A 15,620-nucleotide genomic window follows, 5' to 3' on the forward strand; every position below is an offset into this window, starting at 1 on the left:
ACTGGAAGATGAAATGCGTATCTGGGTCCAAGTAGGCAGTGAATTCCTTCATTGTGATGCATAGCCATAAGTGAGGATGTCTTTTTAAAAGATACGCTCTAGGAATTATTTTGGGGGAGTTCTATGGCTTGTGTTATAAAGGAGATCAGATGGTCATCAGGCCTTGAAATCTATGAATTTATGAACTACAGGGCATGATAAATGGGTACAAACTCTGGGCAAGATTCTAATACTCCTCAGGTGTGCCCTGAGAGTAGGCACTCTGTGAAAGCAGCATCATTGTGCACCTGAATTTGACCCATACTTAGCTCTCTCCCACCCTCGGACAGACTATTCCAGTGAGGAAGAGGAGTAATTTCTGTAAGACAGGGTTGTGTGGGGATGTGTAAGAGCACAAACACTTTAGTAGAGCACACCCCTTGCGTTTAACCCTGGTTCCAGAATGCCTCTCTGTGGCTCCAACCACAGGACACCTGCAGAGTTGCCTCTGCAAGTTTGGGGGGAACTAGAATCAGGGAGGTGGAACATTAACATCTTCTGCTGCCCTTACAGCCATGGCTTTTAGGTGGTTTGTATGAGCAACCTATAGCCAGATTTGGCTCTATGGGGAAAAAATGTACAAAGGTATGAAGGGAGCTGGTGCCTAACTTTCCTTAGTACTTTGAAAATCTCCCCTGTTTTAATGTTGCTATGATTTTCCAGCATTCTTGCTCAACAAATTTGGGGAAGAAAAATTCTAGAAGGAGAACCTGTCAAAAGTGAAACAGTTGAGTTATTAAATAATGTGAAGAATTGAAGCAGAGGTTCTTTAATATTTTCTAGAAGTGATGTGTACTTATGTTAAAGCTCCTTGTTTTTGCTGGATAGCATCTGTACTGATTCAGATAGAAGTGTTCTTTTAAGAAATCATTTGTCATTTTTAAGTGAAGTAATTTTAAAAGGGATTTTTTAAAAATGGCACTCTGTCATTCACCCTCAGAATTTAACTTTTTGCCATATAATGTACTGAGAATAGTTATAGTTGGGTACTTTCAAAGCACAAGTAAGGCTCAATGTAATTGTTTTATAAAATGTTTAATCATGAAAATTTTACTGTGCTTTCTGCAGTGAACCTCAGGCAATGTGTTATATTGAAACATCTAATCTTGACGGGGAGACTAATCTTAAAATACGACAGGTAAAATCACATTTATTTTGTTAGTGTATAATGTTAACTAGGAAGTCCTGTTTAGCAGTTAGGAAAGGGACTTGGGTGTGAGGAGATCTGGATTCTAAATGCAGCTGTATTACTCTTGACTAGTTACTTATGCTCTCGCTGCCAGTTTCTGCATCTGTTGAATGGAGGTGGTAATAATTGCTGTACAGATTTGTTGAGAGACTAAATTAAAGAGAGGCGTGTTCCTATGGATTTAAACATGGGAATGGACATCAGGAAGATCCTGGCTATGAAGCTTATGTCTAGTGTGGCCTTCAAACAAATATTTAACTTCTCTGCCTCACTTTCCCCCTCTCTAATAACAGCAGTATTATTCCCAGGGCTTCTGTAATTACATGCTTGTTAAGTGCTTTAAACATGAATTTACTCTCTCTTGATCTGACAGGACCTGCATTTGATGACCTTCTGGTCATGTTGCAAAGCATATGGGCCTGATTCTCGTTTACACTGAGGCTGCCTTATACCACTCTGGCAGCGTAAATAGATCTTTAAAGAGTGTGAATTAGAAGTATCCACTTCAAGGCCCCTTTACACTGCCAGAGAGGTGTAAAGGTGACTCAGGGCCTGTGTATTTACCCATGCTTTCTCCGACTCCTAAGTGTGAGCACCTCAGTCTTTGGGTGGGGAGCAGCATGGAGCTGACATTGGTACTTTTGTGTGAGTAAAAAGAATTAACTGAGACTCTTATGTACATCCTACTTAAGGGGATCCCCGTAATCACAGAGCCAGAGGCCAAGCTCCCACCATCCTCCTGCCCATCCCCAACATCCCCTGCAGTGGTTTATCAGAGCTTATGCAGAACCATTGGAGCGTGGCGTCCCTTTACATGCCCTCTCCATAGCTTGTACAGCCTGGATACAGTGGCTGTTCTGTACCGGGGGTGTCAGTCATGTTGTGCCCATGATAAACTTCACCCAGAAGGACACATTTTATTTTATGCAAATATATCTGTAAAATATAAGAGAATGTTTAGAGGTGAGAAAATAAGTTTGTATTTTAAATGTTTGGGAAATGTAAAGTTATCAGAGAAGGGGAGTTAGAGATTCTCCTCTTACTTACCCCGGTATCAATTGGGAGTAACTCCATTTAGTCACTGCAGCTGCTCAAATCTAAAACTAGTGTGCGAGGAGAATCAGGGCATTGAGCACATTAAGATGCAATTGCATGTGATTGCAGCATACCCCTGACAGTATCAAAGCAGCACTTGGAAACCTGTGTACTTCACTGCCAGATGATTAACAAATCAAAGAAACCATTATGGTTTACTAAAGAAACTATCAAAGGTAGGAAAGTGCTGGGTTTCAAGCACAATAAGCCATGAGAAGTGTATTTGAAATGCCATGATTTGATTATTACACACTATGCTTGTGGTCAGAGTTGGAATTTAGCTGCCCAAAGTAGAGACCCAGTTTTGTTGACACTCCTCTTCATTTATAAGAGGTGCAGGATGTAATGTGTTCCTCCTGGGGTGCCACCTGGAACTGGGGTACTACTGAGCCCTCTGACTCACCAGCCTGGGCTCTCTCTCACCCTGTGCTGCCATGACAAGCTGCAGACCCGCTAATGGTCCTACACTTCCACCAGCATTCACACAGGCAGGGATGCACCCAGCTGCAGTTACATGGAAGCTGGCCACCCACTGCATGAACCAACAATAGAGAGGCTACAGCCAAAATAACCACCAGCTTCCCAACCTAGGACCCCAGGGCTGTACCGTCCTGCCCTGGTCAAAACCCCGACCAGTATGAATTTATTTTCCAGTTCGGCAACAACCTTTGCCCCTTGAGCTAAGATTTTGAAGCACTTCATTCAAAGTCACTGGTTTAGATAAAGCAAAGACAAGTTTATTAACTACAAAAGGTAGATTTTAAGTGATAGCAAACAGATCAAAGCAGCTTACCTAGTAAATAAACAAAAACTCAAACTAAATTTAACATACTAGAACAGGGGTCGGCAACCTTTCAGAAGTGGTGTGCCGAGTCTTCATTTATTCACTTTAATTTAAGGTTTTGCGTGCCAGTAATATATTTTAACCTTTTTAGAAGGTTTCTTTCTATAAGTCTATAATATATAACTAAACTATTGTTGTATGTAAAGTAAATAAGGTTTTTAAAATGTTTAAGAAGCTTCATTTAAAATTCAATTAAAATGCAGAGCCCCCCGGAGCAGTGGCCAGGACCCGGGCAGTGTGAGTGCCACTGAAAATCAGCTCACATGCCGCCTTTGACACGCGTGCCATAGGTTACCTACCCCTGTACAAGAAGGATAGGATTTGAATTAACAATCTCTCACCCTGACTGATGGTACAAGCAGGGCTTGCAGATTCTCAAGGCACAAGCTGCACTTGCTTCGGATCCCCACCCCAGTTCCAAGTCCTTTTCCTTAGGAGCTTCTCTTAGGTGTTCAGCTGTGGGGGAGTGAAGAACAACAGATGATGTCACTCCCTGCCTCATATAGCTTTAGCATATGGCAGGAACCCTTTGTCCCAAACTCAGTTTGTGGAAAAACACTGGTATCCAAGATGAAATTCCGTGTCATGTGGCCTGGTCACATGCCCTTGCATACCTTGCTGAGTCATAGCAACCATTACTTACAGGCTGTCTGGAGCATTCTCAGGAAGGCTCACCAGGTGGAGCATAAGCTTCTCCTAAAGCCTATTGTTTTTCCTAATGGCCCATTACCTTGAATAGGCCCTTCATAGCCGACTATCTATCTGGAAGCATTTTGCCTAGTGGGTGTCACCCAGGTGTGATTACATGTGAAATACAGATACGCAGTCAATATTCATAACTTCCGATACAAAAATGATACGTGCATACAAATATGATAATCATATTTAGCAAATCATAACTTTTCCAATGACAGCTCATATGACCCATCTTGTACAAAATGCATCATAATAATGCCATTGTAACTTACAATTCATATTTGAAAACATTTATATTTGCCTCCATTTTAATTTTGTTTGAGAAAATGTGATTGTATCTGCAGGTCTGATACCAAGGACAGTAGTCTGGGGCGGAATCCTCTGCAGATTTTATTTATATATGGGTCACTGCATTTAAAAAATGTGGACCTGATTCTCCAACTGCCTTACAACGTGGAGTCTCACTTGAGCAAACAAGATGGAAAATGGGTATATGGCAGTGATTTACACTCACTTTCCACTCCCTTCGCTCAAGGGTAACTTATGACACTAGGTAAAAAGCAGTGAAGAATCAGGCATGTGGTTTCTAAATTTCAGAAAATTGCATGTTTGAGTATGGCTAGTGATATATATGATAAATCTTACACTGCCCTCCCAATAAATTAATACATTGGATTAAATTCTTGGCTGCGTGTGCAGTCTGCACTGAGTGCAATAGGATGGGGGAGCTGCAAAGGAGCTGGATGCAGTTCCTCAATCCTGGGGGCAAGAGAGGACCAGTTTGGCACCCAGCATAGTTTAAGTCAAGATTGGATGTGTTCATGAAAGAGATGCTCTAGGAATTATTTTGGGGAAGTTCTACAGCTTGTGCTATACAGGGGGGCAGACTAGATAACAATGATCCCTTCTGGCCTTGGAATCTATTAATCTGTGGTGAGTTAGCAATCAACCATGAGCAAGGGCAGAGCATGGTTCTACTGCCCCAGGAGCGGCCCAAGAGGGCGAGTGTGACTTAGCTACACGTGTCAATAAGCTACATTGCCCCATGTGGGAGGAGGGCAGAACCAAAGCTGCTCTCATTCCTTGTTTCTTCCCGCTCCCTCCTGCCCGCTTGTGCCGAGTGTGGGAGCGTAACAGTTCTGTGAAGCCCGTTTTCCATCCAGCGCTATGAATGGTTGTAGAGGCAGCTGGCGCAATTTAGTAAGGAGGTGCCTTACGCCACTTTACTGCCTTGAGTGCCCATGCAAGCTAGGGCAAAATCTGGTCCTTATTAAGTAAACAATTTCTGTGGGGCTTACAGAGCCCCTGAATCCCATAAGCAGCAGAAGAAGCTCGAGTACTAAGTCAATGTACTCAGCTATGCCTCTGTCTCTCATTTGTTGGGATACATTATAGAACCACATGTGGAAAATTAAACTAACAAGAAAAGTTGATTTGACAGGCATCTCCTCTGGCTTGGTCTCTTGCAGGGATTGACTCAAACTGCTAGTCTGCAGTCGAGAGAAGACTTGATGAAAGTGTCTGGGAAGATAGAATGTGAAGGACCCAACCGTCACCTCTATGACTTCATTGGAAACTTGCGCTTAGATGGCCAAAGGTATAAACTTTACTGAAAAACGATAGTTGTCTTCTGTTAAGAAATGTGTCTTATTGGTATGTGTGCACCGTGGCTTCTCTGGCAACATAGAAAGAACATAAAGGTATTTCTGTGGGTGACTGCTAACTGGTGCATGAGCTGATCGTCAGCTACTGTAAAATGGTGTAGCTCTATTGACTTCAATGGACAGTCTTTACCTTAAGTAGTAGAAGCCTGTGAGTTCTGGAACTAGAGGACCTGGGTTCAGTGTTCCCTCTAATTCTTCACACCCATGTGCGGAATTAATTTTGTTATGTGCATCGATATGGAGGTGATGTGTGACACATCACCTTCATATCGGTGCACATAACAAAATTCATGTGGTGGGGGTGGGGCCGAGGGGTTCGGAGTGTGGGAGGGGGCTCAGGGCTGAGGCAGAGGGTTGGGGTGCAGGGGTGTGAAGGTTCCAGCTGGGGGTGCGGGCTCTGGGGTGGGGCCGTCAATAAGGGGTTGGGGTGCAGGAGGGGCTCCGGGGCTCCGGCGGGGAGAGAGGACTCCCCCCAGCTCTCTCTCCCCATGGCAGCACCTGGGCTGGGGGGGGGGAGAGGTGCCTCTCCCTGACGCAGCAGCTCTGGGGCTGGGGCTGCAGGATAGGCGCCCCTCCCCCGGCCCCCGCAGGTCCGGGCTGGGGCTGGGTTCGGGGAGGGGTGCCCCGCGACAGGTCCAGGCCAGGGCTGGGTTCGGGGAGGGGTGCCCCGTGACAGGTTCAGGCTGAGGCTGGGTTCAGGCAGGGCTGCCCAGGTTAAGGGCTGGGCTGGGCTGCCCGGGTTCAGTGCTGAGCAGGGCTGCCCGGGTTTGGCCCAGGGCAGGGGTGCCCCAACCGCAGCAGGTCCGGGCTGCGGCATAGTTGGGATCGGGGGGCCGTCCTGGCCATGGCAGGTTGGGGGCTGGGCTAGGTTGGGGCTGGGGGAGGGGCACCCCTCCCCCGGCCACAGCAGGTCCCTCCCCCCAGGCGGGTTCCCTGAGCACCTGCGCCGCACTCAGCCGTGCAGCTTACAGGGAATTTAGCCAGGATTCCAGTCCCACCTTTGCAAATGATGATTGTTTATTATGGGAGAAGTAATAGCCCTTTCATAGTTGAGCTTGCAACCACAGTTCCTTTTTAAGGGTAATTTAGATCCCTCTTGTAACTCTTAAAAGAAAAAGTTTCCTGCTTCAGTCATATAAATTCAAGTATTATAATCCATAGAAATTAAAGTGCTTTAAAAAGAAGGGGAAGTGTCATTATGCTCATTTTATAGGTGGGGAAACTAAGGCCTGGTCTACACTAGAAAATTAAGTCAGTTTAACTACATCGCTCAGAGGTGTGAAAAATCCACACCTCTGACCGGTGTAGTTAAGCTGACCTAAGCCCCAGTGTAGACAGTGCTAGGTTGACGGAAGAATTATTCCATTGACCAAGCTACCCGCCTGTCGGGGAGGTGGATTACCTACAGCGGTGGGAGAACCCCTCCCATCAGCACAGATAGTGTCTGCACTGAAGCGCAGCGATTCAGCTGTGCCGCTGTAGCATTTCAAGTGTAGACGCCCTCAGGCGCAGAGAGATGAAATGCCTTGCCCCAGGTAACACAGCAGACTAGTGGCAGAGTTGAGAATAGCACCTGACTCCCCTCTGACAGGCCACTGGATCCTGCTGCTTTCTGAAAATGTTGATTACTTAATGACTAAGTGCTTTTTGAGATTAAAAGTCTTTTTAGTGGCTCATTTTTGAAAAGTTTGCCAATTGTCTCGTGCTGTTTATGTCCCTCCGTTTGCTCAACAGAAATCACATTAGCTGGGGTGTTATTTAGGGCAGTCTTGAGTCTGTTCTATAATATGCTGGATGCCAAACTGGGAACTGTAGCCAGCTCCTTTGCAGCTCCCCCACCTTGCTGCACTGTGCAGAGACTGGAATGCAGTTGAGGAGTGAACTCAATGTATTTATTTATGGGTGGGCAGTGGCAGATTTATGCTGGAGGTCCCTAAATATTAATTTCCTTCAAAGTGCTGGGTTTTGTAAATGATATGAAAGGGGAGTATCCAAGAAAAGAAGCATGTGTTCATATAATGAAAAATAACTTTCTTGAATGGTTAGAATATCTTCAGAGTCATTTAAAATATCTGTACTTATTTTTTTCTTTGTTCTTGGCTTCTAGTCCGGTTCCCATTGGGCCTGACCAGATCTTGCTGAGAGGTGCACAGCTTAGAAACACCCAATGGGTCCTAGGAATTGTTGTATACACAGGACATGACACAAAGCTCATGCAGGTAAAATGGATTGGAAATAATATCTCGTGTGTGTTTTGATGGAAATCGGTATTCTCTATTCTGCCTGTCCTTATGAGTTGATTATGCAAAATAAAGTGTCGATCATTATATTTGTAATGACATCCAGAAGCCTCGAGTGAGATTGGGACTCCACAGTGCTGGGTGCAGTATGTGCTCTTAGTACCTGCTAGGAAGAGCTTACAACATACATTTTTTACATGATGAAGGTTAAGATTTTGTCATAGTTATTTTTAGTAAAAGTCACAGACAGGTCGCAGTCAATAAACAATAATTCATGGAAGCCTGAGCCCTGCCGCCCAAATGGGGACGGGGGGGTGACAGCTTGAGCCCCGCTGCCCAGGGCTCACCGTGCTGCAAAGGGCTGATGGCCCTGCCGCATGGAGCTGACAACCGAAGTCCCATTGCCTGGGGCTGAAATCGCGGAGATCACCAAAAATCATGGAACCCATGACCTCCGGGACAGACTCGTATCCTTATACATGATATATAGAACTAACTTTTTAAAATCTAAATGTATAAAGTTAGTGCCATTGCAGCCTTCCCAGAGCACCATGGTAACGCAAGCTTTTCCATGACTCTCACGCAGAATAAAGAAGTGAAGTAACAAGGAGAAGTAATGTCAACTGTGACTCTGCACTACACCCCTGTTCACTTTCTGGAACAAGCAATCTTCTGTGGGCTGTAATCCTGGAAGAAATTATCTACTTCTAGAACAATAAATCCAGTTCAAATCTTTCCATGCATTAATATGTGCCCTGATCCTGCAAGTAGTTCTATTCAGCCAGGTTCCATCAGACTTTAGTTCGTCTCTTTTAAGTTTTAAGGCTGTAAAAGAGAACTATACTTGGCTGCTGTTGAACTGTGTCTAAAAACTTGCAGTGCACAAGAACTGAGGGGAGGATTTAGAGAGCATTTTCCCCCTTAGAGCCCTGTGCCGAAACTACAGAAAATTGCAATCCTTGCATTCTTTTGAGGGCAGTAACTGCTGCTCTCTGCTAGTGTTCCCCTGGGAGCTAGACCAAGGGTGGGCAAACTCTGGCCCGGCGACTGCATCTGGCCCTCCAGGCGTTTTAATCCAGCCCTTGAGCCCCCGCTTGGGAGCGGGGTCCGGGGCTTGCCCCGCTCTGGTGCTCCAGCTGGGGAGCGGGGTCCAGGGCTTGCCACGCTCCAGCTGGGAAGCAGGGTCAGGGGCTTGTCCCACTCCGCGCAGCTCCCAGAAGCAGCGGCAAGTCCCCCCTCTGGCTCCTACACGTAGGGGCAGTCAGGGGGCTCCGCACACTGCTCCCACCCCAAGTGCTGCCCCCACAGCTCCCATTGGATGGGAACCGCGGCCAATAGGAGCTGCAGGGGTGGCGCCTGCGGACAGGGCAGCGTGCAGAGCCGCCTGGCCGTGCCTCTGCTGCTTGAGGTACGCACCACCCAGAGCCTGCACCCCTGACCCTCTCCCGTGCCCCAACCCCCTGCCCCAGTCCTGATCCCCCTCCCGCCCTCTGAACCCCTTGGTCCCAGCCCAGAGCACCCTCCTTCACCCTGAACTCCTCATTCCTGGCGCCACCCCAGAGCCCGCACCCCCAGCCAGAGCTCTCACCCGCTCCCGCACCCCAGCTCCCCATTTTGTGAGCACTCATGGCCTGCCATAAAATTTCCATACCCAGATGTGGCCCTCGGGCTAAAAAGTTTGCCCACCCCTGAGCTAGACCCTGAGAGGTAGGGACAGGGCCTTGTTCTTTACCTGCCTTGGCCATCAGAGTGGGATGAATAGGCTGGAGGGAGTATGCTCAGCCCCCAGAAGAGATTGAGCATAGTACATGTCCCCTATGTCTGACTCACAACAGTAGTCTGTTAGTCTCTGTGTGTATAGTTATGACATACCACCATAGTGGCTTGGGGCCCTAGTCATAGACTTTGCATAAATAATATATTTAACTGGCTGGGGATGGAGTTTGAGAACAAAGTAGCTAAGTCCACAGTTTTAAGACTCTGAAAATTAACTGTGCACAGAAGAACTAAGGAGAACAGTCCCACCTTTGTAGTTATTGTAATATTATTTAGCAGTTTTTCTCACCATTTGCTATTGTTATCGCCATACTTAAACCAATTCTCAAGGCTGTTTCTGCTTTTGTTCAGAATTCAACCAAAGCCCCTTTGAAGAGATCAAATGTGGAGAAGGTGACCAACATGCAGATTCTGGTTTTATTCTGCATCCTGCTGGTCATGGCCCTTGTGAGTTCTGTGGGTGCCTTACTATGGAACAGAACACACGGTGAAGTCATCTGGTACCTTGGCTCAAATGGTGAGAGTTTGATTGCAGGTGGTCCATTGTCTGTGTGTTAAAACAGTGAGAGCTCATAAAGTTTGAGGATTCTACAGAGCATGCCAGGCCATTTATCTTTGCCAAATAAATGCAGAAAGGAGGCCCATAAATGAAAATCAAAGCAAGCAGCTAACTTTATTTGACAATGTATTCTAGAAACAGACTGCAGTAACTATGGAGCCCAGCTTGCCTGCGAATGTGCTGTTGAGGGATGCAAGATGTTCCCCCCTCCCAAAGTCTGAGAATGCTGCTAGGCAGCTGTCCAAAAATAAAGTGGGATCATAGAATATCAGGGTTGGAAGGGACCTCAGGAGATCATCTAGTCCAACCCCTTGCTCAAAGCAGGGCCAATCCCCAGACAGATTTTTGCCCCAGATCCCTAAATGGCCCCCTCAAGGATTGAACTCACAACCCTGGGTTTAGCAGGCCAATGCTCAAACCACTGATGGAGAGTTAAATACCAGGTGCCTCATACAGTGGTGCAAAATGCCACTCAAAGATGACCGAAAGACTCCTTATTTCAGTTATGAAAAATTGTTTCGGGCACTGTAACTTACTGAATTGGGTACAAGTATCAGAGGGGGTAGCCGTGTTAGTCTGTATCTACAAAAATAACAAGGAGTCTGGTGGCACCTTAAAGACTAACAGATTTATTTGGGCATAAGCTTTCGTGGGTAAAAACCTCACTTTTTCAGATGCATAGAGTGAAAGTTACAGATGCAGGCATTATATACTGACACATGGAGAGCAGGGAGTTACTTCGCAAGTGGAGAACCAGTGTTGACAGGGCCAATTCAATCAGGGTGGATGTAGTCCACTCCCAATAATAGATGAGGAGGTGTCAATTCCAGGAGAGGAAAAGCTGCTTCTGTAATGAGCCAGCCACTCCCAGTCCCTATTCAAGCCCAGATTAATGGTGTTAAATTTGCAAATGAATTTTAGTTCTACTGTTTCTCTTTGAAGTCTGTTTCTGAAGTTTTTTTGTTCAATGATAGTGACTTTTAAATCTGTAATAGAATGACCAGGGAGATTGAAGTGTTCACTTACTGGCTTACGTATGTTACCATTCCTGATGTCCGATTTGTGTCCATTTATTCTTTTGCGGAGGGACTGTCCGGTTTGGCCAATGTACATGGCAGAGGGGCATTGCTGGCACATGATGGCATATATAACATTAGTGGATGTGCAGGTGAATGAGCCCTTGATGGTGTGGCTGATGTGGACCCAACCACATCTACATACTTTAGCCACAACCTCTTTTCACCAGAGCCTAGGTGTCACAAAGTGTCACAACTCCACTGACTTTAATTTAATGCTGATTTATGTCAGCTGAGGATCTGTCTCTCTGTGTTTTAGTTAGCCCATCTATAAATTGGAGCTGATGATCTCCCTTATATGGATATCCTGAAGATTAATGTTCACACATTAAGTATTATTGCTGTCTTTGTATTTGCTGGACCAGGCTGTTCTAGCTTACAACAGAGAGGGGTAATTTTGCAATTACAAAACTCTGATCCTGTATAGTGTGTGTTTTTTATTTAAGGACTCCATTTTACTTCCTTTTTGCTACCTGTATTTACTTATGAGATTAAATAGTAACACAAAGATACGGATATTGTGAAAACACATCAAGATAGAATATAAGTCATTCTGCAGGAGAGAGATTTTTGGCATTTCAATTTCTATTACAATCACCTAGAAAATGTGTCAGACATTGGCTATTGTGTTACTGACACTATCTTGGGATGCAGACCTAAATAAATAAATGTCACTGGAATTGTGTAAATCTTTTACTGGTAGTGGTAAAACCACTGGCAATGGCTGAGCTGTCATCTGTTTCAGATGAACTGCAATTATGGTACCTTTACTGAAAAAGATCCAATCTCTGAGGAGGAGTGGAGTGGCATTGATAGCAGGCTATATAGATCTCAAGACCCATTCTTCATTGAACTAGCTTTGACTTCAGTTTATGTCAATCATGTTCTTTCCATTTTAATCACTGTTACTGCTACTAGAGATTGTTTTTTAAAAAAAATAGTGTTGCCAGATTTAATAAAAATTCTACACAGGAAAAATATGAAACACAAGATATGTAAATGACTGGAAGAAGCAGTGATGAAGAGAAACAAACGGAATATGATTTGTAATGGAGAGTACTCAAAAGTTATAGGGACTGATGTCACAAACTGGTGTAAATTGAGAATAACTTTGCTGAAATCAATGTAGTATCATTCCTGAAGTCAAGATATTGCCCACAAGTATTGTCTCACCTAAGGAGGTGCATTTTCAAAGCAGTCTCATGAGTTACACACAGAACCAGTCATTCTTTCTTATTGTCAGAAAAGGGGAGTATACTTTATTCTTTCAGAACCAAAACTTCAACCCCGGGTGCCTAACCAGAGTGCCTAATTCTCACAAATGTCTGGGTAGAAAAAAGTTTCTTTGCCCATTCAACTTGCCTCTTGGTTTCCTTGGAGACTGATCCAAGCTGCAGAAAATTCTTCTCCATATCTGGATTTTAAACACTCCCAAGTTCAGAAGCATTTGGACCCAGATTTTGGTTCAGCCTGGCATAAATATTGAGCCATTTGAAAATTTATATTTAAACTAGGTTTCAAACCTTCTGAGAATTCAGGAGTGTTCATCTCTGGCTCTCATCTCTGCCTCTTCAGTTTTTTCTCAGATTCATTTGCCTGGGTTCTTCAGTTCCCATACTCTTAAATGACTGTTTTTCTTAAGCTCATTTGTACTTGTTACTTCTATGCATTTATTTGGGCAACTTATCTAGCATATTCACTGCTGGTAAAACCATTTTATTTGGATACCTTATTTAGTTTTAATTACACATCTCTTTGATTGTGATCTTTTTTCAATTCTCACCGGAGTGAATAGTTTACCGAACTTGCCAACACTGGAAGCTATAAATACAGGTGTTTGGTGAAAATAATTGGGACACACCTTCTAACTCTATTGAAATATGTGGAACAAAACCAGCTTTTTGGAGAGGCAGAGTGAAAATGTGCTGCTAGAAATAATATCTGTAGTTCTTCAGTGTGGACAGATGGCATGTATACAGGATTACCAGATCCCTTTGGACTGTAATATGGAATATTGCACTTCTAGTAACCTGCTTACAGAACTGAGAATAAACTCAGTTACTCACAAATCTAAATCTCATGTTTCACACAGTGTGCACATAGCACAGCTAGCCTTTCCCCTTTTCTGAAGTTGATGTAATATGTGTAGGGCCCTGCCAAATTCACAGCCCATTTTGGTCAATTTCACGGCCATAGGATTTTTAAAATTGTAAATTTCATGATTTCAGCTATTTAAATCTGAAATTTCATGGTGTTGTCATTGTAGGGGTCCTGACCCAAAAAGGAGTTGTGTGTGTGGGGGGGGGGGGGGGGGGAGTCACAAGGTTATTGTAGGGGGGGTTGCGGTACTGCTCCCCTTACTTCGGCGCTGCTGCTGGTGGCGGTGCTGCCCTCAGAGCTGGGCATCTGGATTTGGTATTGCCACCTTTACTTCTGTGCTGCTGCCTGCAGAGCTGGGCCTTCAGTCAGCAGCCGCCACTCTTCGGCCGCCCAGCGCTGAAGGCACCAGCGCAGAAGTAAGCGTGGCATGATATGCTGTTGCCACCCTTAGTTCTGCGCTGCTGCTGGTGGGGCGCTGCCTTCAGAGCCGGATGCCCGGCCAACAGTCGTCACTCTCCAGCCACCCAGTTCTGAAGGCAGCACAGAAGTAAGGGTGGCAATATCGTGACCCCCCCCTCCAACTCCCTTTTGGGTCAGGACCCCCAATTTGAGAAACACTGGTCTCCCCCATGAAGTCTGTATAGTATAGGGTAAAAGCACACAAAAGACCAAATTTCACAGCGGGGACACCAGATTTCACGGTCCGTGACGCGTTTTTCATGGCCGTGAATTTGATAGGACCCTAAATATGTGTATGTATATATCAATTTTAAAAAACACCTCTACAAGTTCTAGGCACCCTAACATGTAATTAATATTACAGTAAAACCCAAGCAGCATTAGAATAGTCATTCAACAAGGAACTTTGCCAGTCAGCCACCTTTTCACCTCTTTGTCACTCTGGGAAAACTATCCTCAGCCCTTCCCCCAAATGCCCTCAAACAGAAGTGTTTTGCAGTGTGCCTGGAAGGTCACCAGATTCAGCCTGTTTTGGATCAAGTAGGGGGAGCAAATTCAGAAGGTCTTACAGCAGATGCCCTGCCAGCAGCCCTGTCATATATGAATACTTCGTTACAATATTGGGAGAATTTCAAACCAGCTCTGATCTTTTATTGGTGTAGAAAATAACTTCTGTCCCATATTTAGACATTTTAGGTAAAAAGTCTTCTTGTGTTTATCATCTTTTAAAACAACACATTGGGTGAGATTTTCACTTTTCAGTTCTATTTTATTCTGTTCAGGTTCTTACACCATGCTATCTGAGCACTTGTTATGGCAGGGGAACTGGGATAAAGAAGTTCTGTGCGCCGTGACAGCTCCTGGGGGCATTGTGTCTGAGGCAGTCATAATGGGCTTGATTCTGATCTCCGTTGAACCATTTTTTACATTGTTTTGCAGAAAGTTAACTGGAGTTTGTCCTGAATTTGTACTGGTGTAAGTGAGATCAGGATAAGGACCATGGTGTCCAGGAGTGCACACAAACAGCATTGTCTACAATCTTCAACAGAATGAAGCATGCTGGCAGGAGAGGAGTGGGGCAGGGCCATGACCTGGATTTAGTTTTGCCCTACCCATTGCTAGCATTGCTTTCTGCACTGGAATCTTGTGTGCCATGAAAGCAAGAAGCAAGATTTTGTTTGGCTCCTGTGTAGGGGCTCAAGGTAGAAGGAAAATGCCTTGAGCCCTCACCTACCCACATGAGGGTAGACACACTCTAGCCCTTTTCAATAAATTGAATAAAGTCAATAAATTGAAAAGGTCTGTTTTGTGGAGAGAAAATAGATGTCCATCTATGTATGCCATTGGTTTAAAATGGGAACTCTCCACAGTATTAACACTGTAAAAATGCATGGATGATTGAATTCAAACACGTGCCTTGTTAGTGACCTTATCCTATACCTTTCGGTCCACAGAAGAGCTCTATGTCAATTTTGGATACAATCTGCTGACATTCATAATCTTGTACAACAACCTCATTCCCATCAGTCTGCTGGTGACCCTGGAAGTCGTCAAGTTTACTCAGGCTCTTTTTATAAACTGGGTAAGTTGCAAGAACAAAAAGTTGGTTAATAAATTGCGGTTTTGAATGTCACATTGGTGTAAAACCCTTAACATTAAATTTGTCACTTTTGTCAGTGTCTCTTTAGTTATTGCCTTTGGCAAGACCAATTAATAGTTCAGTGAATCTGTTCAATGCTAGTTTACTGGTCCATGTTACCAGGGCTTGAAAACACCACTTGCCTGTAGAACGGTTCCGTGCATGAGTGCCATCCACTTCTGCAGTTTCTAAGCTTCCATTAGAAAAAAAATAGCTTTTAGCGCTTTCAGTTGCTAGGAAAGCC

At 44.7% G+C, this 15,620-nt stretch overlaps 1 protein-coding gene across 1 annotated transcript in view; it reads left to right on the plus strand.

Annotated features, from left to right (window-relative positions):
- The window catches only part of ATP8A2 (ATPase phospholipid transporting 8A2), a 549,272-nt gene that overhangs the window by 58,016 nt on the left and 475,636 nt on the right, over positions 1–15,620 (plus strand). The window contains exons 8-12 of the mRNA XM_065423317.1: positions 1,108–1,177; positions 5,333–5,460; positions 7,635–7,746; positions 9,895–10,060; positions 15,192–15,319. Of these exons, the coding sequence (XP_065279389.1) occupies positions 1,108–1,177; positions 5,333–5,460; positions 7,635–7,746; positions 9,895–10,060; positions 15,192–15,319 (604 nt within the window). The remainder of the gene's footprint in view (positions 1–1,107; positions 1,178–5,332; positions 5,461–7,634; positions 7,747–9,894; positions 10,061–15,191; positions 15,320–15,620) is intronic.

The sequence above is a fragment of the Emys orbicularis genome, chromosome 1 (genome assembly GCF_028017835.1).
Source record: "Emys orbicularis isolate rEmyOrb1 chromosome 1, rEmyOrb1.hap1, whole genome shotgun sequence".
Classification (NCBI taxonomy): domain Eukaryota; kingdom Metazoa; phylum Chordata; order Testudines; family Emydidae; genus Emys; species Emys orbicularis.